Raw genomic sequence first — 26,731 nt, 5'->3', positions numbered from 1 at the left:
ATGCACACAGCATGAACTGGAGCAAGGTTTTCAGGCTGGACTAATGGGTAAGATTGCGTCTTGCATGGTGGGAGGTGTTGCACTATGCAAGCATGCTGCCAGGGATGTTACAATATGTGATGCATCTAAAAATTGCATGTCTGTAATATACCGTGTTTTACTGTGTTCCAGCCCGCGGATGTGCTGTGTTTTACCAAGGGGGTATGTGGCGCCCCTGAGGGTTCAGTCACCACAGAGGTACTGCACCTCACCCAGAGGTGTGGCATCTCCTTCTCTCAGGTAAGGATGGAGTGCTGCCCGGGACCCCAACACCTGCACTCAACACTACACTACTCCAGGCCGGCTGGAAGGGCATTATGCATTTCTTCTGCTGCTCCGTCCCTGGCTGGAGTGGAGGGAACCAAAAGTGAGGGGAACCATGTAGTGGGTGTGGCTGGAGGACACAGACCAGGGGAGCACTTTAATAGAAGACATATATATATAGGGAAGCCATCTTTTTAGGGAGTTGAACGGAGGGAGTGAGAGTGTGAGGACGTAGGGAGCGGAGGCTCTTCAGGAGCTCTGCTTGGGAGGCAGGCTTGGCCTGTCATGCCCAAGACTGAGAGAGGAGTGGGAGCAAGGGAGGAAGGCTCCAGGAACTGAAGGGATCCCAGGGGGTACGGTGAGTGCAGGACGGCACCCGTACGCCCGAGTCTGCCAGGCGGTAGAGGGATCAGGCCGCAAGAAGGGAACCAGTCCCTGGGCCAGCCGAGTTACTTTAAGTCTCAGCTGGAAAACTGGAGGCTTCTGCACTTTCAAGGTGCAGTTGCCACATCCGCACCTAAGCCGCCGAAAAGGGCACCAAGTAAGGTCCGGGAACTCCAAGTTGCCCAGAGGGATCTCAAGGTTCCTGATCTGGACTTTGTATGGCGGGGCGCAGGGCAGGAGGGAGAGACCTAGCGCTGGAAGTTGGCTTAGAAAGGAACATACAGAGATGGGTCCCATTAAGCGCTCTTGAGATACTTGAGGTAGTGCTGAACCCCTGCCTGGTAAACGCAGCGCGACGTGGGAGGCTGTCACCTGAACAGGCAACCTGAGAAATAACTGTGAGTAAACTCGGACGACTGCACCCCACTGTCTCTGTCGGTTATTGCTGCTACGTTACCGCTTCTGCACTACAACGCCCAGCATCACCATCCCTTCAAGCAACAAGCCTCCTTTTTAAGAGTGACCCCAGGGTACGGGCCCGGGAGCCGACCGCCGTGACATCCCAAGAAGGTAAAGGCGGAGTCCCCCATATCCCCCTGAGTGTGTCATGAGCTCAACCAGCCTGCATACCCATCTGGAACATGTGAGCTCAACCAGCCTGCATACCCATCTAGAACATGTGAGCTCAACCAGCCTGCATACCCATCTGGAACATGTGCGTTCAACCAGCCTGCATACCCATCTAGAACATGTGAGCTCAACCAGCCTGCATACCCATCTGGAACATGTGCGCTCAACCAGCCTGCATACCCATCTAGAACATGTGAGCTCAACCAGCCTGCATACCCATTTAAACAATTTGTCTTGTGACCTCTACCAGCCTATGCCCACAATGTCTATGAAAGCACAGTGCCCATATTACTTTCCTGCCACCAGGGAAAACATAACATAATATGGCAAATAATAATCTCTATGACCATAAACTTCAGTGTCATTAAGCAATTTTTGTGAAGGTGCCCTGTTACCTACCATTACATGTCTGAGTCATAAGCTGCACTCAATAGAATTCTGATATTTTCTACCTTTTGTTTGTGTTTCTTTAGTATAATCAGGACACTTTTTAGTATCATTTAAGTCTATTGCTCGGTATATTTCCTTTGAGTCATCCGACACAGGAAATGGTGCAGAAATAATTATTTTGGGTCTACAGTGGGGATTCTCGCCAACATGACAAGTCTTATCTAATGGAACAGAAAATGGAGAAGTTATTTATATACTAAAGGGTGTTAAGAAAAAAAATGATGAGTGTTTGCTCACAGCTGCACGCTTAGAAGTCCTACCATCAGCAAGAAGACTGGAAAATCAAGTATGAAGCCTCAGGAGGACAAGACCTGCTTCACTCTACAGCTGTTTTTACTTATTTGGGTGAATGAGATCAAGACAGGTAAGACACAGTCAGGAGCGTCGTATCACGAGAGTGTCTTATAAATGAGACTTTATTTGGAGAAACGCAAAATAAGTTATAAGTATTGTTCTTGAATGTTAAATATACTCGAATTTCTGCTAATGCTAAGAATACTACTCATCCTCAAAACTACTAATATTTCCATTGTTAATGCTAGCACTACTATTTATTTCACTGCGACCAGTACAAATAATTGTACTAGACCTGCAATTATAATACTGCTACTACTCATCTTACAAATAACACAAATATTATTACTGTTAATACAATTTTTTGTGATTTATTTATTAACTATTATTTATTATTATTTAATGATAATATTAATTATTTATTTACAGTTATATGAAAAAGTTTGGGCACCCCTATTAATCTTAAGCTTAATGTTTTATAAAAATTGGTGTTTTTGCAACAGCTATTTCAGTTTGATATATGTAATAACTGTTGGACACAGTAATGTTTCTGCCTTGAAATGAGGTTTATTGTACTAACAGAAAATGTGCGATCTGCATTCAAACAAAATTTGACAGGTGCATAAGTATGGGCACCCTTATAATTTTCTTGTTTTAAATACTCCTACCTACTTTTTTCTGACTTACTAAAGCACTTTTTTTGGTTTTGTACCCCATTGAGCTTTGAACTTCATAGCCAGGTGTATGCAATCATGAGAAAAGCTACTTAAAGTGGCCACTTGCAAGTTGTTCTCCTGTTTGAATCTCGTCTGAAGAGTGGCATCATGGGCTCCTCAAAACATCTGTCAAATGATCTGAAAACAAAGATTATTCAACATAGTTGTTCAGGGGAAGGATAAAAAAAGCTGTCTCAGAGATTTAACCTGTCAGTTTCCACTGTGAGGAACATAGTAAGGAAATGGAAGAACACAGGGACAGTTCTTGTTAAGGCCAGAAGTGGCAGGCCAAGAAAAACATCAGAAAGGCAGAGAAGAAGAATGGTGAGATCAGTCAAGGACAGTCCTCAGACCACCTCCAGAGAGCTGCAGCATCAACTTGCTGCAGATGGTGTCACTGTGCATCGGTCAACTATACAATGCACTTTGCACAAGGAGAAGCTGTATGGGAGAGTGATGCGAAAGAAGCCATTTCTGCAAGCACGCCACAAACAGAGTCGGCTGAGGTATGCAAAAGCAAATTTGGAGAAGCCAATTTCTGTTTGGAAGAAGGTCCTGTGGACTGGTGAAACCAAGATTGAGTTGTTTGGTCATACAAAAAGGCATTATGCATGGCGGCAAAAAAACACAGCATTCCAAGAAAAACACTTGCTACCAACAGTGAAATTTGGTGGAGGTTCCATCATGCTTTGGGGCTGTGTGGGCAATGCCGGCACCGGGAATCTTGTTAAAGTTGAAGGACGCATGGATTCCACTCAGTATCAGCAGATTCTTGACAATAATGTTCAAGAATCAGTGACAAAGTTGAAGTTACGCAGGGGATGGATCTTTCAGCAAGACAATGATCCAAAACACCGCTCCAAATCTACTCAGGCATTCATGCAGAGGAACAATTACAATGTTCTGGAATGGCCATCCCAGTCTCCAGACCTGAATATCATTGAACATCTGTGGGATCATTTGAAGAGGGCTGTCCATGCTCGGCGACCATCAAACTTAACTGAACTGGAATTGTTTTGTAAAGAGGAATAGTCAAAAATACCTTCATCCAGGATCCAGGAAATCATTAAAAGCTACAGGAAGCGACTAGAGGCTGTTATTTTTGCAAAAGGAGGATCTACTAAATATTAATGTCACTTTTCTGGTGGGGCACTCGAGACCGGACTTCAGGGCAATGCTGGGAGTAGTAGTGGCGACCTGGTCCCGTGGCTCAGGGTGGTCAGACCAGTGGTAGTCTATGATGTGTTTTAGGTAATGTCCGACTATGCCACCCGTGGATTGCGGTCAGGGAGGACCACCGCTGCAAGGCAGACCGCTGAGGCTGGTGTTGGGGATGCAGCAGGGAATAGTACAACTCCCCACGGGAGGAGTGTAGCCTCAGGGCAGTGTGATAGGATGCTGGGGGTGATGGTGCAGGCGCAGCAGTAACCACACAGAGTCCAATAATGCAGTCCAGGGTCTTTTACTGATCTTATCATAGACCCAACAGGAGTACAGGGTAGGAATGGGCCTGGGTGTCTGAGGGCATTCGGGCGAGCTCCGCTGGTCAGGGTGAGTGGGTAGGCCTACCGTTCTCTTTCTGCCCTTGCTGACTATCTCCCTCTTTAGTGGTGTGATAGCCCACGTCCCTGAGCTTGCCATGTACTACGCCTGCATGGCTTGCGACTCGGGCCTTAGGTACCTGTAACTTCTCCGTGCTGTACCGGTCCCTCTGTGTGGCGGAGCCTCCAGGCTTCTTGGCCAAGGGACCTGAAATCACTTGCGGGTTGATGATCTGCTGCAGAACTTGCAATCCTGACAGCCTCGGACCCCAGTGTCCATTATGTGGTTTCTCTCTGTCAGGACCGGCTCTCGTCAACTCTGTCCCTGGCTTTCTGCTCCTACTTTGCCTCCTGGACTCCTCAGCTGCGGCTGACCTGTCCCTCTCTTCTGGGAACCCTTCTGGATACTTCAGAAGTGGGTCCTAGTCTCTCTAACCCTGCCCTCAGTACCAGATTTTATAGGGGCAGCCTGCTCCCCCTGCTGGCCTGGGACAGGAGGTGCTGCATGCTAATGGTCCATGACCTGAGAACCTCCCTCCTGCTCTCAGACACAGCCTTACAAGTTTGTGGCATCCAGGCCTGGGGTGACACATATGCACCTGTCAAATTTTGTTTGAATGCAGATTGCACATTTTCTGTTAGTACAATAAACCTCATTTCAAGGCAGAAACATTACTGTGTCCAACAGTTATTACATATATCAAACTGAAATAGCAGTTGCAAAAACACTAATTTTTATAAAACATTAATCTTAAGATTAATAGGGGTGCCCAAACTTTTTCATATAACTGTATTATACACGATTAGTGAATATGAGCGGAGATCTTTGAGATTTGATTTGCAGTACGCAATAAAAAATAAAAAATAAAAAAACCTTGCCCGTCACTATTTCCCACACAGATGAAGCATCAGAAAGCGGGATAACGTGCTGCGTGTTCTCCGCATGATGCCCTACAGCTAAGACATCTAGCAGATCATTACACCTTGTACAGTGCTGGTCAATAACTGATCACAGATAAGAGGTTCCCAGAGGAGCACAGTTTGTACGACAGAGTCGTTTTTCATCTCCACAGTCACTGGGTAAATTTCTCCTGTGGAGTGTAAGCTCTTATGGTCAGCAGGGTTCTCTCTCTCCTGTAGAGTGTAAGCTCTTATGGTCAGCGGGATCCTCTCTCTCCTGTAGAGTGTGAGCTCTTATGGTCAGCGGGTGCTCTCTCTCCTGTAGAGTGTAAGCTCTTATGGTCAGCGGGGTCCTCTCTGTCCTGTAGAGTGTAAGCTCTAATGGTCTGCAGGGTTCTCTCTCTCCTGTAGAGTGTAAGCTCTTATGATCAGCGCAGTCCTCTCTCTCTCCTGTAGAGTGTAAGTGTAGCACCCTGAGGATTCGGCTGCTACAGGGGTATTGCACCTCAACCCAGAGGTGTGATATTCCACTCCCGGGTAAGGATGGAGTGTGGAACTGAGCTAGTAGGCTGCATGCACTACACACATCCCATTTCCGGGGAACAGACCGATGGTACTCCCACTAGAGAAATGTGCAGGTACGACAGTGTCTGTTCCTGGCTGGAGTGGGAGGGGGGTGGAACATCCCAGTAGTGTAGGGGCAGATAGGGGGAGCAGCCTGGGTAAAGCTAGGAGCTCATTGGGTGCTGGTCACCTGAGCTCACACATAGAGGGAGTATATAAGGTGGGCACCATCTTAGATCAGGGTCAGTCTGTGAGACGTCAGTCAGTCAGCCACAGTCAGTCTGTGAGACGTCAGTCTGTCTGAGAGCCTGAGAAGCAGAGCAGAGGAGAAGAGAGAGAGACCCAGAGGCGCAGAGGGGACCCCAAGAGCCCATAAGAGAGCTAATAGGGTGAAGGGTCGGCAACAGGGTACCGGATCCCAAGCTGGCAGAGGCTACAGCACACCTTAGCCAGGAACCGGAGGTCGTGGGCAGGATCTGCCACGATCACCCACTAAATCCACCCGGAAGGCAGACCAAGAATAGGGTCAGGGAGCCCAGAGGAGGCTTGACCAACAAGAGGCCCGAGGGAGCCGGACTTAGGTGGATCCCTGGTGGGAACGGCCAGAAGAAGGGAGAGACAGAAAGGAGCTCAGGACCACACTCCGGAGTTGCCTGGGAGTTGACCGAGTCCAGGACCTGGTGGACGCAGCACGGCTTGGGTGGTCACTGCTGTACACAGTGACCCGAGCAACACCAGTAAGTAAAACCCTGGAACTGCATTTTATGTCTCTGAGTCTCCTTGCTGCACCTTCACAACCACCATCCTCCACGGCTGACCCCCTGAGGCTATACCCCTCCCGTTGAGGGTTATACTACCTAAGCTGCACTCACATCATCAGCCTCAGTGGACCCTGCTGCAGCGGCGGCCTTTTGACCGCAAATCAACGGGTGGCGTAGTCGACACGAAGAACTAATAACATCTGTAGGACTGCCACACTCTGAGCTTGACACCCTGGGCACGGACCGGGTCACAGCCACTCGGAGACTACAACCCCCATCTGATCCGGCTCCGGGTATCCCTAACAACACTGGCCCAGGGGGCGCGTCATAAGCTCTTAGGGTCAGCAGGGTCCTCTCTCTCCTGTAGAGAGTAAGCTCTTATGGTCAGCAGGGTTCACTCTCTCCTGTAGAGTGTAAGCTCTTATGGTCAGTGGGATCCTCTCTCTCTCCTGTAGAGTGTGAGCTCTTATGGTCAGCGGGTGCTCTCTCTCCTGTAGAGTGTAAGCTCTTATGGTCAGTAGAATCCTCTCTCTCCTGTAGAGTGTACGCTCTTATGATCAGCAGCGTCCGCTCTCTCATGTTGAGTGTAAGCTCTTATAGTCAGTGGGGTCCTCTCTCTCTCTCCTGTAGAGTGTAAGCTCTTATGATCAGCAGGGTCCTCTTTCTCCTGTAGAGTGTAAGCTCTAATGGTCAGCAGGGTTCTCTCTCTCCTGTAGAGTGTAAGCTCTTATGGTCAGCGGGGTCCTCTCTCTCTCCTGTAGAGTGTAAGCAATAATGATGAGTGGGGTCCTCCCTCTCTCCTGTAGAGTGTAAGCTCTTAGGGTCAGCGGGGTCCTCTCTCTCCTGTAGAGTGTAAGCTCTTATGGTCAGCACAGTCCTCTCTCTCTCCTGTTTACTGTAAGCTCTTATGGTCAGCAGGGTCCTCTCTCTCCTGTAGAGTGTAAGCTCTTATGGTCAGCAGGGTTCTCTTTCTCCTGTAGAGTGTAAGCTCTTATGGTCAGTGGGATCCTCTCTCCTGTAGAGTGTAAGCTCTTATGGTCAGCGGGGTCCTCTCTCTCCTGTAGAGTGTCAGGTCTTATGGTCAGCGGGGTCCTCTCTCTCCTGTAGAGTGTCAGCTCTTATGGTCAGCGGGCTCCTCTCTCTCCTGTAGAGTGTCAGCTCTTATGGTCAGCAGGCTCCTCTCTCTCCTGTAGAGTGTAAGCTCTTATGGTCAGCAGGGTTCTCTCTCTCCTGTAGAGTGTAAGCTCTTCTGGTCAGCAGGATCCTCTCTCTCTCCTGTAGAGTGCAAGCTCTTATGGTCTGCGCAGTCCTCTCTCCTGTAGAGTATAAGCTCTTATGGTCAGCGTGATCCTCTCTCTCTTCTGTAGAGTGTAAGTTCCTATGGTCAGTGGGGTCCACTCTCTCTCTCCTGTAGAGTGTAAGCTCTTCTGGTCAGCGGGATCCTCTCTCTCTCCTGTAGAGTGTATGCTCTTATGGTCAGCACAGTCCTTTCTCTCTCCTGTAGAGTGTAAGCTCTTATGGTCAGCGGGGCTCTCTCTCTCCTGTAGACTGCCAGCTCTTACGGTCAGCAGGCTCCTCTCTCTCCTGTAGAGTGTAAGCTCTTATGGTCAGCAGGGTTCTCTCTCTCCTGTAGAGTGTAAGCTCTTATGGTCAGTGGGGTCCTCTCTCTCTCTCCTGTAGAATGTATGCTCTTATGGTCAGCGCAGTCCTTTCTCTCTCCTGTAGAGTGTAAGCTCTTATGGTCAAGGGGCTCTCTCTCTCCTGTAGACTGCCAGCTCTTACGGTCAGCGGGGTACTCACGCTCTCCTGTAGAGTGTCAGCTCTTATGGTCAGCAGGGTCCTCTCTCTCTCCTGTAGAGTGTAAGCTCTTATGGTCAGTGAGGTCCCCTCTCTCTCTCTCCTGTAGAGGGTCAGCTCTTATTGTCAGTGGGGTACACTCTCTACTGTAGAGTGTAAGCTCTTATGGTCAGCGGGGTCCTCTCTCTCCTTTAGAGTGTAAGCTCTTATGGTCAGTGGGGTCCTCTCTCTCTCCTGTAGAGTGTAAGCTCTTATTGTCAGCGGTGTCCTCTTTCTCTCTCTCCTGTAGAGTGTCAGCTCTTATGGTCAGCGGGGTCCCCTCTCTCTCCTGTAGAGTGTCAGCTCCTATGGTCAGCGGGTTCTTCTCTCTCTCCTGTAGACTGTAAGCTCTTATGGTCAGTGGGGTCCTCTCTCTCTCCTGTAGAGTGTAAGCTCTTATGGTCAGCAGGTTCCTCTCTCTCTCTTGTAGAGTGTAAGCTCTTATGGTCAGTGGGATCCTCTCTGTCTCCTGTAGAGTGTAAGCTCTTATGGTCAGTGGGGTCCTCTCTCTCTCCTGTAGAGTGTAAGCTCTTACGGTCAGCGAGGCCCTTTCTCTCCTGTAGAGTGTAAGCTCTTATGGTCAGTGGGGTTCTTTCTCTCCTGTAGAGTGTAAGCTCTTATGGTCAGTGGAGTTCTCTCTCTCTCCTGTAGAGTGTAAGCTCTTATGGTCAGCGGGGTCATCTTTCTCTTCTGTAGAGTTTAGGCTCTTATGGTCAGCGGCGCCCTCTCTCTCCTGTAGAGTGTCAGCTCTTATGGTCAGCGGGGTCCGCTCTCTCCTGTAGAGTGTAAGCTCTTATGCTCAGTGGGGTCCTCTCTCTCCTGTAGAGTGTAAGCTCTTATGATCAGTGGAGTCCTCTCTCTCTCCTGTAGAGTGTCAGCTCTTATGCTCAGTGGGGTCCTCTCTCTCCTGTAGAGTGTAAGCTCTTATAGTCAGTGGGGTCCTCTCTCTCCTGCAGAGTGAGAGCTCTTATAATCTGCAGGGTCCTCTCTCTTGTAGAGTGTAAGCTCTTATGATCAGTGGGGTCCTCCCCCTCTCCTGTAGAGTGTAAGCTCTTACGGTCAGCAGCATCCTCTCTCTCCTTTAGAGTGTAAGCTCTTATGATCAGTGGGGTCTTCCCTCTCTCCTGTAGAGTGTAAGCTCTTACGGTCAGCAGCATCCTCTCTCTCCTTTAGAGTGTAATCTCTTATGATCAGTGGGGTCCTCCCTCTCTCCTATAGAGTGTATGCTCTTATGATCAGCGCAGTCTTCTCTCTCTCCTGTAGAGTGTAAGCACTTATGGTCAGCAGGGTCCTCTCTCTCCTGTAGAGTATAAGCTCTTATGGTCAGCAGGGTACTCTCTCTCCTGTAGAGTGTAAGCTCTTATAGTCAGCGGGGTCCTCTCTCCTGTAGAGTGTAAGCTCTTATGGTCAGTGGGATCCTCTCTCTCTCCTGCAGAGTGTAACCTCTTATGGTCAGCGGGGTCCTCTCTCTCCTGTAGAGTGTAAGCTCTAATGGTCAGCAGGGTTCTCTCTCTCCTGTAGAGTGTAAGCTCATATGGTCGGCGGGGTCCTCTCTCTCCTGTAGAGTGTAAGCTCTTATGGTCAGTGGAATTCTCTCTCTCTTGTAGAGTGTACGCTCTTATGATCAGCAGGGTCCGCTCTCTCCTGTAGAGTGTAAGCTCTTATAGCCAGTGGGGTCCTCTCTCTCTACTGTAGAGTGTAAACTCTTATGGTCAGCGGGGTCCTCTCTCTCTCCTGTAGAGTGTAAGCTCTTATGATCAGTGGGGTCCTCCCTCTCTCCTGTAGAGTGTAAGCTCTTATGATCAGCGCAGTCCTATCTCTCCTGTAAAGTGTAAGCTCTTATGATCAGCGCAGTCCTCTCTCTCTCCTGTAGAGTGTAAGCTCTTATGATCAGTGGGGTCCACCCTCTCTCCTGCAGAGTGTAAGCTCTTATGATCAGCGCAGTCCTCTCTCTCTCTCCTGTAGAGTGTAAGCTCTTAGGGTCAGCAGGATCCTCTCTCTTCTGTAAGGTGTAAGCTCTTATGGTCAGCAGGGTTCTCTCTCTCCTGTAGAGTGTAAGCTCTTATGGTCATTGGTTCCTCTCTCTCCTGTAGAGTGTAAGCTCTTATGGTCAGCAGGCTCCTCTCTGTCCTGTAGAGTGTAAGCTCTTATGGTCAGCAGGGTTCTCTCTCTCCGGTAGAGTGTAAGCTCTTATGGTCAGTGGGGTCCTCTCTCTCTCCTGTAGAGTGTGTGCTCTTATGGTCAGTGCAGTCCTTTCTCTCTCCTGTACAGTGTAAGGTCTTATGGTCAGTGGGGTCCTCTCTCTTACTCCTGTAGAGTGTAAGCTGTTATGGTCAGCGGGGTCCTCTCTCTCCTGTAGAGTGTAAGCTCTTATGGTCAGCGGGGTCCTCTCTCTCCTGTAGAGTGTAAGCTCTTATGGTCAGCAGGGTCCTGTCTCTCCTGTAGAGTGTAAGCTCTTATGGTCAACAGGGTTCTCTTTCTCCTGTAGAGTGTAAGGTCTTATGGTCAGTGGGGTCCTCTCTCTTACTTCTGTAGAGTGTAAGCTCTTATGGTCAGCGCAGTCCTCTCTCCTGTAGAGTGTAAGCTCTTATGGTCAGTGAGGTCCTCTCTCTCTCTCCTGTAGAGTGTAAGCTCTTATGGTCTGTGGGGTCGTCTCTCTCTCTCCTGTAGAGTGTAAGCTCTTCTGGTCAGCGGGATCCTCTCTCTCTCCTGTAGATTGTAAGCTCTTATGGTCTGCGCAGTCCTCTCTCCTGTAGAATGTAAGCTCTTATGGTCAGCGTGATCCTCTCTCTCTTCTGTAGAGTGTAAGTTCCTATGGTTAGTGGGGTCCTCTTTTTGTTTTGGGTCCGGATGGTTGAACCACTGTGCCGTGGTACAAGTAGGGGCCAGAGAGGCGTAACTAAGGACCCACTTGGACCGACCCTGTGGCTTAGTCGACTCTGTGAGCCAAGGAGGGACCGGGAAGGTGGATCTGGTGCCACTCTGGGACCGACCTTGAGAGAGCAGACGACTCCCACAGGACCAGCAACAGATGCTGACTGGCAAGGCCGGCAGACGAGCACGGTTGGTCAGCAGGTAGGCAGACTAAGCTGATGGACAGGCAAGCAGGTACGACTAGCTGGATAAGCAGGCGGACATGGCTGATTGACAGGCTGGCGGGCACGGCTGATAGAGAGGCTGGTGGGCACGGCTGATAGAGAGGCTGGCGGGCACGGCTGATAGGCTGGTGGGCACGGCTGATAGACAGGCTGGTGGGCACGGCTGATAGACAGGCTGGCGGGCACGACTGATAGAGAGGTTGGTGGGCACGGCTGATAGACAGGCTGGCGGGCACGGCTGATAGAGAGGTTGGAGGGCACGGCTGATAGACAGGCTGGCGGGCACGGCTGATAGAGAGGTTGGTGGGCACGGCTGATAAAAAGGCTGGTGGGCACGGCTGATAGAGAGGCTGGCGGGCACGGCTGATAGAAAGGCTGGTGGGCACGGCTGATAGAGAGGCTGGGGGTCACGGCTGATAGACAGGCTGGCGGGCACGACTGATAGAGAGGTTGGCGGGCACGGCTGATAGAGAGGTTGGAGGGCACGGCTGATAGACAGGCTGGCGGGCACGGCTGATAGAGAGGCTGGGTGGCACAGCTGATAGACAGGCTGGCGGGCACGGCTGATAGAGAGGCTGGTGGGCATGGCTGATAGAATGGCTGGTGGGCACGGCTGATAGAGAGGCTGGCGGGCACGGCTGATAGAAAGGCTGGTGGGCACGGCTGATAGAGAGGCTGGCGGGCACGGCTGATAGAGAGGCTGGTGGGCACGGCTGATAGAGAGGCTGGCGGGCACGGCTGATAGAGAGGCTGGTGGGCACGGCTGATAGAGAGGCTGGCGGGCACGGCTGATAGAGAGGATGGTGGGCACGGCTGATAGAGAGGCTGGGTGGCACAGTTGATAGACAGGCTGGCGGGCATGGCTCATAGATAGGCTGGCGGGCACGGCTGATAGAAAGGCTGGTGGGCACGGCTGATAGAGAGGCTGGTGGGCACGGCTGATAGAGAGGCTGGTGGGCACGGCTGATAGAAAGGCTGGTGGGCACGGCTGATAGACAGGCTGGCGGGCATGGCTGATAGATAGGCTGGCGGGCACGGCTGATAGAAAGGCTGGTGGGCACGGCTGATAGAGAGGCTGGCGGGCACGGCTGATAGAGAGGCTGGTGGGTTCTTACCCTGCAAAACGTAAAACATTAGGGTCTGCATTATGACAATCAACTATATGTTGCATTCATTTGGGGGAACCTTTCCTTGATGTAATTGAATTTTAATGTTCCCTAAACCGCACAAACAGGGGTCTGATGGTTTTTCCGATGTAAAAGAATTGGCACGGACATGTCATTAAAGGGGTATTCCCATCTCCAAGATCCTCTCCCAATATGTAGTAGCTGTAATAATAATAATATTAGTAAATACCTTCAATTAGAAATGTAGTATAGTTCTTCTGATTCGCTATGTCACTTACTTCATGTGCAAGTATTGCAGGACCTTAGGTATCCACGGTTACGACCACTGGCAGCTAGATAACTAACTGTCACTATATCAGTGGACGTAACCGTGGATACCTAAGGTCCTGTATTTCCTGCACATGAGGAAATAGACATTAATATTGAATCAGAAAAATTATACCACATTTCTAATTGGAGATATTTGCTAATAGTATTATTATTATTACCCCTACTACATATTGGGATAGGATCTTGGAGATGGGAATACCCCTTTAAATATACTACATAATTTGATCTGCACGAGATAAAATCTTTCACAATATGTGTTAAATCTCCTATTCTCAGTATTTTTTCTGTATTATGGAAATTACAGAAAGAGCAATGACCACATTTGAAATTCGCTTTCGGGATACATTTTTCCAACCAAGTCTCCCCACTCTCAACATATTTGTTGCGGACAATCATATCACCCAAATTTCGACTGCGGCGATACGAAATAATTGACTTTTTTTGTGGTTCTTTCTGATAAATCTTTATCACTTTCTAATAGGTGCCAGTTGTTCTTGATAGCCTTATTTATTATGTTGGAGATTGGATTGAATTTAAATTAAAGATAAACCTTTTTTTTATGGTACGACTCTCTTTTTATCAGTAATTCTGCCTGATTTTTTTTGCAGGCTTTTGAACAGGCTGATGTGATGTCTTGGATTGGATAGCCTCGGGCTAAAAATCTATCTGCCAATTCTTGGATTTATTCTTTGAATTTGACATCAGAATTATTAATTTTTCGGAGTCTTAGGTATTGACTATATAGTTACCCCACGTTTTACATGAGGAGGATGATAGCTGGTATGGTGCAGTAACATATTCGTTGCCTTTTTTTGCGAAATGATTCCGCTATTAAACTGTTGTTCTGAATAGAAATACGTACATCCAAAAAAATCTAAATTACAGCCACCAAAGACCGATGTAAATGTAAACGGACAAGTCAATCTCTGCATGTGTCACAGTTGTCTAACAGCCATGACACTTGCAGCTGCAGCAACAATAAAAGAAATCCCGAGCACGCTGAAATACTGGGCGAGCACCCGAGCGTGCTCGCCGGGAGGGATTAATGAAACATACTCGATCATCCCTACTCACTACTACTATCACTACTATTCTCACTACAAATGCTAATACTAATCAAATAGTATTATTTAACAGATTATTAATAGCAATTAAATAGATTTATAGTATTTAAAATATTATTAGAATAATCTACTATTACCAATGCTATTATCCCCACTACAATATTAGTACTTCCACTGTTACTAATACTAATACTACTACAGTTCCTGTTACTTTAACTATTACTTATAGTATTCGTCTCACTACTTGGAATACTACTATTCCCCCTACAAATATTATTACTATTCCTGCTACATCTAATACAGTACTACTAATGCTATTATTCCCACTAAAATTATAACAATTCCACTGGGACTAGTAATAATCCTACTACAGTTCCTTCCACTTCAACTACTATTATACAACTCATCTCAATCCTAATAAATAGGGATGAGGGGACCTGTGGATGTTTGGGTTCTGGTACTCAACTCGAACGTTAATCCTGGCACAAGAACTGTACTGGAACTTGAACAAGAACCCGAATCCCATTGAAAAAAATTGAACTTTGGAACTGGAAATTTCTCTCTCCCTCGGTCTTTCCCTGGTATGCCGAACATTAAAACAAACTTCCGGGAGAAGTTCGTGTTCGGAGTTTTGCACAGGATCCTGAGAACTCAATGTCCGGTATGAACTCGGGACTTTTTAGTTCGGGTTCATGCATCTCTACTCTTTGTTCTACAATTCCAAAGTTTCTACAATTGTTCTACAATTTCCAAAACTCCATTCAATTCTCTGAGAGTTCCACAAACATAGTAGCGCAGCGGCACTCGGCCGCTCCCATAATTCGCCATTAGCGGCCGCAATCTAGAACCAATTGTTTCCATCTCAACAATGGACAGCAGAAATGGCTGTCACCCTTTAATTTTAGTAAGAAAACTATTAAATGTGTTAATGGATAAGATAAATCTTCAGAATTTTACAAAAAGTGTTATTAGTGAAGCAACAAAATCATCAGATACTGTGTGTCTGGTGCTGACTAAGCCTTAGGTAGAATATTGGTGATAGAAAATAAAACAAAAAGAAAGACATTTATGGCTTATAGCAAAATTCCCCCTTTCAGACAATGATGTCTGGTTTCAGTTTCCCCCATGACTCAGTGATGTCTTCCGTTAGTCTTTGAAGGTGGTCATGCTTTACTGATCCAGATACTTCAAGATATTAAAAAGCATTGGGCTACAAAACATAGAGGCTGAGCGGCAGGACATATAGCTGCGACTGGGTCCTTAGAGAGCAGGGACCCAACCCTGACCGCTCCCATCCCATCACCTGCCTCCAGGTGGTAAAATCTGTGCAGGACTCATCCCTCTGCAGCAAGTGCCCCTTTATCAAATATAGAACGGAAGAGAAAATGGAGAAGTTATTTATACGCTGAAGGGTGCAAGGCAACAATGACGAGTGATCGATCACAGTCTTAGAAGTCCTGCCATCAGCAAGAAAGGTAGGAAGTAAAATATGAAGCCTCAGGACAAGACGCGCTTTACTCTACAGCTGATTCTACTTGTTTATGTGATCGAGGTCAAGACAGGTAAGACGCAGTGCACCGCCATCAGGAGCATCGTAACAAAGGGTGCGCGGGAAAACGCAAAATGTTACAAATAGTGTTCAGGAATAAGATTAATACCATAGTTCCATTGTGATTAGTACTAAAATTATCATTACTAATACTACCACTGTTAAGATAATTTCTATTGTGACCAACACTACTATAACTATACGTACTTTAATACTACTATAATACTATACATATTATAAAAATTATACATACTTGTCAGGAATTCCAACACACAGGCGAGGCGACACCGGGGAGATCACGCAATATCTCGCCGTTGCCGTCACGCTGTCCTTATTTCGTCTGTAGTTGCGAGCACGCGATCCAGACTACTCTCTACATAGGTATCGGTAAGTGACCAGTGAGCGTATGGCGTCACACATCGGGGATTCCAAAGTCTTGAATCCGTGTTTAACGCCCTCGGTACGGTCACTTTCAGCTTCGCGATAGCCCAATTATTATTATTTTCTGCCACCACCGGCCGAGTTTGAAATATAATACAGGCCTGGCCGGATGCCTGCGTTTTGGTAGCGTATATGGCTTCGAGGAAGGGAACGATTACAGAACAAAAGAAACAGGACTATTAAAATGTATATTTAATCCAAAAGGGAGGCAGTGTTTAGGAAAAATATATACAAGGATGTTACAAAGGAGACAATAAAATACATAGGCAGTTACATAAAATAAACAGGATAAAAGAAGATAACTTACACTAGAAGATTCAATATAGGTGGAGGAGGGGCTTCTCAGTTGGATTATTATTATTATTTATTATTATAGCGCCATTTATTCCATGGAGCTATACATGTGATAGGGATATACATAGCAAAAACATTTACATAATCTTAACAAAACAAGTCAGTGACTGGTACAGGAGGAGCGAGGACCCTGCCCGTGAGGGCTCACAGTCTACAAGGGATGGGTGAGGATACAGTAGGTGAGGGTAGAGGAGGTCATGCAGTAATGTGGTGGAGCGGTGGTTACTGCAGGTTGTAGGCTTGTCGGAAGAGGTAGGTCTTCAGGTTTCTTTTGAAGGCTTCCATGGTAGGCGAGTCTGATGTGTTGGGGTACAGAGTTCCAGAGTAGGGGCGATGCACGGGAGAAATCTTGTATGCGATTGTGGGAAGAGGAGATAAGAGGGGAGTAGAGAAGGAGATCTTGTGAGGATTGGAGGTTGCATGCAGGTAAGTACCAGGAGACTAGGTCACAGATGTATGGGGGAGACAGGTTGTGGATGGCTTTGTATGCCGTGGTTAGGGTTTTGAACTGGATTCTCTGGGCAATGGGGAGCCAGTGAAGGGATTGACAGAGGGGGGAGGCTGGGGAATAGCGGGGGGACAGGTGGATTAGTCGAGCAGCAGAGTTTAGGATAGATTGGAGGGGTGCAAGAGTGTTGGAAGGGAGGCCAAAAAGCATGAGGTTGCAGTAACCGAGGCGGGAGATGATGAGGACATACTCTAGTGTTTTTGCAGAGTCTTTGCTGAGGAATGCACGGATTCGGGAGATATTTTTGAGTTGGAGTCGGCAGGAAGTGGAAAGGGCTTGGATATGTGGTTTGAAGGAGAGATCAGAGTCCAGGGTTACCCCAAGGCAGCGAGCTTGTGGGACTGGGGAGAGTGAACAGCCATTGACGTTGATGGATAGGTCAGATGGGGGATATGAATGAGAGGTTGGAAAGATGATGAACTCTGTTTTATCCATGTTGAGTTTTAGAAATCTGGCAGAGAAGAAGGATAAGATGGCGGACAGACATTGTGGGATTTTGGTTAGTAGGGAGGAAATATCGGGTCCAGAGAGGTAGATCTGTGTGTCATCAGCATAGAGGTGATACTGAAAGCCGTGAGACTCTATGAGCTGTCCCAGGCCAAAGGTGTAGATGGAGAAGAGCAGAGGTCCTAGAACTGAACCTTGGGGGACACCGACAGATAGGGGGCGAGATGAGGAGGTGGTGCATGAGTGGGAGACGCTGAATGTCCTGTCTGTTAAGTATGAGGAGATCCAAGATAGGGCCAAGTCCGTGATGCCAAGAGATGAGAGAATCAGTAGTAAGAGGGAATGGTCCACTGTGTCGAAGGCAGATGACAGGTCCAGAAGTAGGAGGATGGAGTAGTGTCGCTTGGATTTGGCAGTTAGTAGGTCATTGGTGACTTTGGTCAGGGCAGTTTCAGTCGAGTGAAGTGGTCGGAAGCCAGATTGAAGGCGGTCGAAGAGGGAACAGGAGGAGAGGTGGGAGGACAGTTCAAGGTGGACATGTTGTTCTAGTAGTTTTGAGGCAAAGGGGAGAAGTGATATGGGGCGGTAGCTAGTCAGAGAGGATGGGTCAAGGGAGGGCTTTTTGAGGATGGGTGTGATTGCGGCATGTTTGAAACATGAGGGGAAGACACCGGTTGTTAGTGACAGGTTGAAGAGGTGGTTTAGGGTTGGGATGAAGACTGTGGTAAGGTTAGGGATGAGGTGGGTCAAGTTCGCAGGTGGTGAGGTGTGATTTGGAGAGCAAAGAGGAGACTTGACCTTCTGTAATGGTGGAGAAGTGGGGTTTGGAGGAGGAAGGTTGAGTAGATATGAGGAGGGGTTGTATGGGCTTTAGGCAAAAGCTTTGTCTGATGGTGTCAATCTTCTGCTTGAAGAATGAGGCAAAGTCTTCGGCTGAGATGAGAGAAGAGGGAGGAGGTGCTGGGGGACGGAGAGAATTGAAAGTGTTAAATAGCAGTATAGGGTTGTGAGACAGGGAGGATATGAGAGATGAGTAGTAGGTTTGTTTTGCTGTAGTGAGCGCGGACTTGAAGATAGCGAGGGATTGTTTGAATGCAATGAAGTGCTCAATAGAGTGAGACCTTTTCCATCTCCTCTCCGCAACCCTGGAGGCCCGTCGCAGTTCTTTAGTAAGTTTGGTGTGCCAGGGTTGCCTGTTGATTGTGCGAGATTTGGTATGTGTGAGCGGGGCGATCGAGTCGAGAGCTGCAGCTATTGTGGTGTTATATGAAGCGGCAGCAACATCTGCATTGTGTAAGGAATTTATGTCTGTAAGAGGGAGAAGGGATTCAGAGAGTGAGTATAGGTCAAGGTGTTTGAGGTTTCTGCGAGCGTGTGTAAGTTTGTGGAGTGGGGATTGTGCACTTGGAGAGGAGAGGGTAGAGAATGTGAGGAGGTTATGGTCAGAGAGAGGGAGTGAGTTAGAGAGGTTATATAGGGAACAGAGGCTGGTGAAGATGAGGTCCAGTGTGTGGCCATCTTTATGAGTAGCTGCCGAAGACCATTGAGCAAGGCCGAAGGAGGAAGTGAGGGACAGGAGCTTAGAGACAGACGATTGGGAAGTGTCAATAGGGATGTTGAAGTCACCCATTATGATAGTGGGGATGTCAGTGGAAAGGAAGTGAAGCAGCCAGGTGGTGAAGTGGTCTAAGAAAGTGGTGGCTAGCCCTGGGGGTCGGTAAATGACGGCCAGTTGGAGGTCAGAGGGGGAATAGATGCACACACAGTGCACCTCAAAAGAGGGGAGTGTAACAGAGGGTGGCAGTGATATTTGGGTGAAAGCGCAGGTATCTGACAGGAGAAAACCTACGCCTACGCCATGTTTGCCGTTGGGGCGGGGGGTGTGGGAAAGGTGGAATCCGCCATATGAAAGTGCAGCTGGGGAGGCTGTGTCAGAGGGGGTGAGCCAGGTTTCGGTAATGGCGAGGAAGGAAAGTTTGTTAGTAATGAAAAAGTCGTGGATGTAGGAAAGTTTGCTGCAGACGGAGCGAGCGTTCCATAGAGCTCCTGTTAGAGCAACTAAGAAAGTGGGGTTTAGTTGGATGGGTATGAGGTTAGAAGGGTTGCGACAGTTTGTGGAAGGTCGTGGATAGGAGATAGAAGTAACTGTGGGGATATGGCGAGGAGGGCCAGGATTTGGAGAGATATCTCCAGCAGTGAGGAGGAGCAGAGAAAGTGTTAGCAGGTGGGAGCAAGAAAGAGCATGAGGTGGCTGTCTGTGTTTGGAGATCCAGGATTGAATGTTGAGGAATAATTCGGAGGAGGAGGTGAGATGAATGGGGAGGATGGAGGGAGAGATGAAGAGTTTCTTACTAGGTGTTTCATACTAGGATTAAGCTGTTATTGAACAGGACCCGTTGCTTATAATTCTTATTCCCCCCTGGCAATGAGTGCTTCTGTACTGTCCATGAGTTCTCTTATACCTAAGGGGAGATCTGGCCACACGCCCCTGGTGGTGACATCATGTGGGCCGGTCTCCAGCATGTACATTTTTTATTATTATTACCTATGAGGTCAATCGCTCGCCAGTGGTGCGGAAGTCAGCCGCCAGCAGCTGGAAAGGGGGCAAGCAGACAGCCACCCCCAGTGTTCCAGCCAGCCAGCCCTCAGTGTTATGATCTGCAACATGTACTAAGGAAAGAAAGGAGAAAGCTGTCCCTACAGTAAGACTAAACTGAATCCCTACAATGTAGCGGGCTGCCTGTTCCTTACAAATGGACCCGCCTTAGTCTTTGGCTAGTCTGAACGAAGACCTATATAATAAAGGAAGGAGTCCATGGAACAAAAATGAGACACCTCCTGAACAGAGAAAGATGTTGCAGAACACAAAAAGATAAACTGACAGAATTGTACTAGAGGTCCCAGAAGGACCAAGCGAACTGACAGAGATAGGCACAGAAGCACCTGGCTAGAGAAACAGTCAAACAACACTGAAGTCCAGCACAGCCAAAAAGGCTGAATATAAAGGCAGATGGTCACGTGACCGCAAAACACAAGATGGAAAAAACAAACAAGAAGGTTCTAACAGTACCCCCTTTTTTATGAGGATCCTCCGGATCCTCCAGGCCCAGGCCTATCCAGAAACCTCTTGTGGAAAGCTCTAACAAGCCTAGGAGCAGAGACATCATCCGCCCTTACCCAGGAGTTATCTTTGGGACCGAAACCCTTCCAGGAGACAAAATACTGTAATCTCCCTCTATGCCATCTAGAATTCAAGACACGAGAAATTTCATATTCGCCGTCTTCCACCACAGGAGTAACTGAGACAGTGGCATCCCTATCTGATACATCAGCCTTTTTCAACAAGGAAACATGAAACACAGGATTAATCTTCTAGGAAGTAGGGACATCCAACCTAACCACAGACGGGTTAACAACCTGAAGCACTTTAAATGGACCCACAATCTTAGGACCCAGTTTCTAAGAGGGAATCCTCAACCGCAGGTTCTTTGAGGACAACCAAACCATGTCACCCACAGCAAACAAAACTTACTTACGTTTCCTGTCAAAATACTTCTTGGATTTCTTGTTAACCTCTTGAAGGTTGCAATGTACATTAGTCCAAATTCTCTCCAAATCACCGGGAAAATTCTCCTCCTCCGGCACCGCCGACCCCAATTTGGAGAACGAACCAGATGTCTCCCAGTACAACAAAAAAAAGGAGACCACCCAGCAGAGGAGGATGTATGATTGTTAAGAGCAAATTCTGCGAGAGGCAGAAACTCAGACCACACCTCTTGATTGTCCGCCACAAAACAACGCAAAAACTGTTCCACATCCTGGTTCTTTCTTTCAGTCTGTCCATTAGACTCAGGATGATACCCAGACGAAAATGACAAATGGACTCCCAACCTGTCACAAAAAGCACGCCAAAAGCGAGCCACAAACTGAGGTCCTCTATCAGAAACAATATCCGTGGGAATGCCATGAAACTTGACAATCTCCTTAACAACTTAATGAATGGAACCAAATAACACATCTTACTAAAAAGGTCCACAACCACCCAGTAAAACCCTCGGACACAGGCAGATCAGTAATAAAATCCATTGTGAGATGCGTCCAAGGCACACTAGGAACCTCCACAGGGCAAAGCAACCCCGCAGCAGGAGTATGTGAAGCCTTTGACCTAGCACACACCGTACATTGACGCACCCACTTGATGACTTCTTTCTGCCATCCAGGCCACCAAAAACTGCGACTGATAAGTCTCTTAGTCTCAGAAATTCCTGGATGACCTGCCAACCGAGACTCATGACACTCCACAAACAAATCTCTCCTAAAGGTTCTACGTACGAACAACCTCCCATGGGGAGTGTTAGATGGAGCATCATCTTGAGCTTTTACAATCCCATTCTCCAAAACGGAATCCAATGCCGCCACCACAACTCCTTTCTGTAAAATTGTCTCCTCCTCCTCGGCACCGAAAGCAGTAGAGAAGCTGCGAGACAAAGCATCGGCTTTATCACACTGAAGGCATCAAAACTATGAATTAACACATGTGGAATTATATACTTAACAAAAAAGTGTGAAACAATTGAAAATATGTCTTATATTCTAGGCTCTTCAAAGTAGACACCTTTTGCTTTGATGACTGCTTTGCCCACTCTTGACATTCTCTTGATGAGCTTCAAGAGGTAGTCACCGGAAATGGTCTTCCAACAATCTTGAAGGAGTTCCCAAAGATGCTTAGCACTTGTTGGCCCTTCTACCTTCACTCTGCGGTCCAGTTCACCCCAAACCATCTCGATTGGGTTCAGGTCTAGTGACTGGAGGCCAGGTCATCTGGCGTAGCACCCCATCACTCTCCTTCTTGGTCAAATAGCCCTTACACAGCCTGGAGGTGTGTTTGGGGTCATTGTCCTGTTGAAAAATAAATGATGGTCCAACTAAACGCAAACCGGATGGAATAGCATGCCGCTGCAAGATGCTGTGGTAGCCATGCTGGTTCAGTATGCCTTCAATTTTGAATAAATCACCAACGGTGTCACCAGCAAAGCACCCCCACACCATCACACCTCCCCCTCCATGCTTCACGGTGGGAACCAGGCATGTAGAGTCCATCCATTCACCTTTTCTGCATCGCACAAAGACACGGTGGTTGGAACCAAAGATCTCAAATTTGGACTCATCAGACCAAAGCACAGATTTCCACTGGTCTAATGTCCATTCCTTGTGTTCTTTAGCCCAAACAAGTCTCTTCTGCTTGTTGCCTGTCCTTAGCAGTGGTTTCCTAGCAGCTATTTTACCATGAAGGCCTGTTGCACAAAGTCTCCTCTTAACAGTTGTTGCAGAGATGTGTCTGATGCTAGAACTCTGTGTGGCATTGACCTGGTCTCTAATCTGAGCTGATGTTAACCTGCGATTTCTGAGGCTGGTGACTCGGATAAACTTATCCTCAGAAGCAGGAGTGATTCTTGGTCTTCCTTTCCTGGGGCGGTCCTCATGTGAGCCAGCTTCTTTGTAGCGCTTGATGGTTTTTGCAACTGCACTTGGGGACACTTTCAAAGTTTTCCCAATTTTTCGCACTGACTGACCTTTATTTCTTAAAGTAATGATGGCCACTCATTTTTCTTTGCTTAGCTGCTTTTTTCTTGCCATAATACAAATTCTAACAATCTATTCAGTAGGACTATCAGCTGTGTATCCACCAGACTTCTGCACAACACAACTGATGGTCCCAACCCCATTTATAAGGCAAGAAATCCCACTTATTAAACCTGACAGGGCACAACTGTGAAGTGAAAACCATTTCCGGTGACTGCCTCTTGAAGCTCATCAAGAGAATGCCAAGAGTGTGCAAAGCAGTCATCAAAGCAAAAGGTGGCTACTTTGAAGAACCTAGAATATAAGACATATTTTCAGTTGTTTCACACTTTTTTGTTAAGTATATAATTCCACACGTGTTAATTCATAGTTTTGATACCTTCAGTGTGAATGTACAATTTTCATAGTCATGAAAATACAGAAAAATCTTTAAATGAGAAGGTGTGTCCAAACTTTTGGTCTGTACTGTGTATATATGTATACATACACAGGGTGGTCCAAAAGTAGGTGACCAGAAAATAATAACATTTATTTTGATTTATATATACAATTGTATTTACTAACCCAAGCATAACATTGACAATTAAATTTCATTCTGAACAATAATAAAAGCGTATATCTGTACACAGATTGAAGCAGAGACTGGGAGTTCTGTGGAAACTGTTTGGGTAAGAATACAAGGCGAGAACAACGGAAAGGACACCATTGTAGGCATTTACTACAGGCCACCTGTGCAAGCTGAAGATATGGATGAACTCTTTATGTATCAAATGACCAAGTTCTCCAAAAAATATGACGTAGTGGTCATGGGAGATTTCAACTATCCAGACATTTGTTAGGAATCTCTCTCAAGTAAAGCTAACAGGTCAAGCAAATTCTTATCCTCTCTTGCTGACAACTTTATCTTACAAAAGGTAGGGGAGAAAACAAGGGGATCTGCTACTTTGGATCTAATCCTTATAAACAGGTAGGAAATGGTTGAGGAGGTAAAAGTGACTGGAACCCTAGGAGGCAGCGATCATGCTATTATAGAATTTTTTGGATAACTAGAGGAAGAAGACATGTGAAAACTCAAACTTCAAGGTTAGATTTCAGAAAGGAAGATTTTAAGCGACTCAGAAAGAGAATAGGAGGGATCCAATGGCTGGATGTCCTTAAGGACAAAAATGTCCAGGAAGGATGGGAAATTTTTAAAAATGAGATTCTCAAAGCACAATCGTTAACAATCCCGAAAAGTTGGATGAATGGAAAGCATTTAAGGAAACCAGGATGGATGAACACAGAACTTAAACACATGCTAAAAAGAAAGAAAGAAATGTTTATCAAATGGAAAGAGGGAAGCATATCTAAAGAAGATTATAATGCAGTCTGCAGAACCTGTAGGGCACGTATCAGGTTAGCTAAAGCTGACAATGAATTAAGGCTTGCAAGAGATGTCAAAAGCAATAAAAAAGGATTTTGGGGGTATGTCAATAGTAAAAGAAAAATCAAAGATGCTATAGGATTTTTACAGGATGAAAATGGTGAAATGGTAAGAAAGGATGTTGAGAAGGACGAACTTTTTAATTCCTATTTTTCATCTGTTTTCTCTCAAAAGAAAATGTAACATCAACTGATATTCACTGTCCTATTAAAGGAATATAAGAATCCAAGTTATCTGTAAACAGAGAGATTGTGAGGGAATATTTAGCTAACATAAATGAGTTCAAGTCTCCAGGTCCAGATGAATTACACCCCAGAGTACTGAAGGAGATCGTAGAAGAAATTTTAGAACCACTCTCCATAATCTTTGAAAATTCTTGGAGAACAGGAGAAGTCCCAGAAGACTGGAGAAGTGCAAATGTTGTTCCTATCTTCAAAAAGGGGAAGAAGGTGGACACAGGGAACTATAGGCCGGTGAGTCTGACTTCTATACCAGGAAAGATCTTTGAACAAATTATTAAACAACATGTATGTAAGTACCTGGATAAGAATGAAGTGATTAACCAGAGTCAGCATGGGTTTGTAACTAACAAGTCATGTCAGACTAACTTAATTTCCTTCTATGACAGAATCACTGACTGGGTGGATCAGGGAAATGCTGTAGATATAGTATATCTTGATTTCAGCAAAGCATTTGACAAAGTACCTCACACCATCCTTATTGAAAAAATGACCAAGTATGGAATGGACAAGGCAACTGTTAGGTGGATTCATAACTGGCTTAGTGATCGGACTCAAAGAGTGGTCGTAATGGCTTCACATTCAGTTGGATGAATGTCTCAAGTGGGGTACCACAGGGCTCTGTCCTGTGACCTGTATTGTTCAACATCTTTATCAATGATTTAGATGAAGGAATTGAGGGTAAACTGATTAAATTTGCTGATGACACAAAGCTAGGAGGGATAGCTAATACTAGAGAAGAGAGAGAGAGGATTCAAAAAGACCTAAATAAACTGGAGCAGTGGGCAGCAACTAACAGAATGTTTTTTAACAGGAAATATGCAAAGTACTACATCTGGGCAATAAAAATGAAAAAAGCATATACAGAATGGCAGAAATAGAGCTAAGCAACAGTACATGTGAAAAAGACTTGGGTATACTAATAGATCATAGACTGAACATGAGTCAACAGTGTGATGCAGCAGCAAAAAGGCAAATACAATTCTGGGATGTATTAACAGAAGCATACAGTCTAGATCACGTGAAGTCATTATCGGACTTTACTCGTCTTTGGTCAGACCTCATCTGGAATACTGCATCCAGTTTTGGGCACCATATTTTAAAAAAGACATCAACAAGCTGGAGCAAGTTCAGAGAAGAGCGACCAGAATGGTGACCGGTCTTCAAACCATGTCCTATGAGGAACGGTTACAGGATTTGGGAATGTTTAGCTTGCAAAAAAGAAGACTGAGAGGAGACTTAATAGCTGTCTACAAATATCTCAAGGGGTGTCACATTGTAGAAGGATCATCTTTATTCTCATTTGCACAAGGAAAGACTAGAAGCAATGGGATGAAACTGAATGGGAGGAGACAAAAGATTAGATATTAGAAAAAACTTTATGACAGTTAGGGTGATCAATGAGTGGAACAGGCGGCCACGAGAGGTGGTGAGTTCCCCTTCAATGGACGTCTTCAAACAGAGGCTGGACAGACATCTGTCTGAGATGATTTAGTGAATCCTGCTTTGAGCAGGGGGTTGGACCAGATGACCCAGGAGGTCCCATCCAACTCTACCATTCTATGATTCTATGATAGAATTCCCAATTCCAAAGAGGCTCTTCTGGTGGACTTTTTTGGACTCTGAACAAATGTTTCAGCAACAAGTTGTTTATTATCTTCTGTACATACTGTTTGGGGTCGATCAGTTTTTGGAGCATTAAGGATTGAGCCAGTGGCATTGAATTTGTCACGAATGGGGTAAATGGTTTGTCTCTTTGGGGCTTGAGTACCAAATGTTTCAACCCAATTTGCTCTAACGGTTTCAGCATTTTGAGATTTCCAATACTCTGTTAACATCCATTTTCTTTGATCTGTATTTAAATTATTTGCCATTATGTGTCATCTGAATTATCTGAAAAGAAAACAGATTTGGGGGAGATCTATCTGTGAAAACTAGATCTGTGAAACTGGCTCAGTTGCTCTTAGCAACCAATCAGATTCCACTTTCATTTTTCAAAGAGTCTGTGCGGAATGAAAAGTGGAATCTGAGCCAGTTTCACTTTACACCATGTTTGATAAATCTCCCCCTTCATAACCTTATTACACTTTCTGTCCACCTACTTTTGGACCACCCTGAATATACACACACTGTACCTCCATTGATCTCTAAGCTTCAGTATTTAATCAAATCTAGAAGGCGACTACTTT

General features: G+C 46.4%; 1 protein-coding gene across 1 annotated transcript in view; it reads left to right on the top strand.

The window, feature by feature from the left end:
• Positions 1-1,841: 1,841 nt before the first annotated feature.
• Positions 1,842-26,731, top strand: part of LOC141253093 (cell surface glycoprotein CD200 receptor 1-B-like) — a 116,380-nt gene continuing 91,490 nt past the window's right edge. The window contains exon 1 of the mRNA XM_073670852.1: positions 1,842-2,131. Within this exon, the coding sequence (XP_073526953.1) occupies positions 2,056-2,131 (76 nt within the window). The 5' untranslated portion in view covers positions 1,842-2,055. The remainder of the gene's footprint in view (positions 2,132-26,731) is intronic.

Source organism: Phyllobates terribilis, unplaced genomic scaffold, assembly GCF_046119375.1.
Source record: "Phyllobates terribilis strain yellow unplaced genomic scaffold, ASM4611937v1 Scaffold_2__4_contigs__length_985480577, whole genome shotgun sequence".
Lineage (NCBI taxonomy): Eukaryota > Metazoa > Chordata > Amphibia > Anura > Dendrobatidae > Phyllobates > Phyllobates terribilis.
Note: the sequence above shows the minus strand (reverse complement) of the source record. Positions and strands in the feature narration are given on the sequence as shown.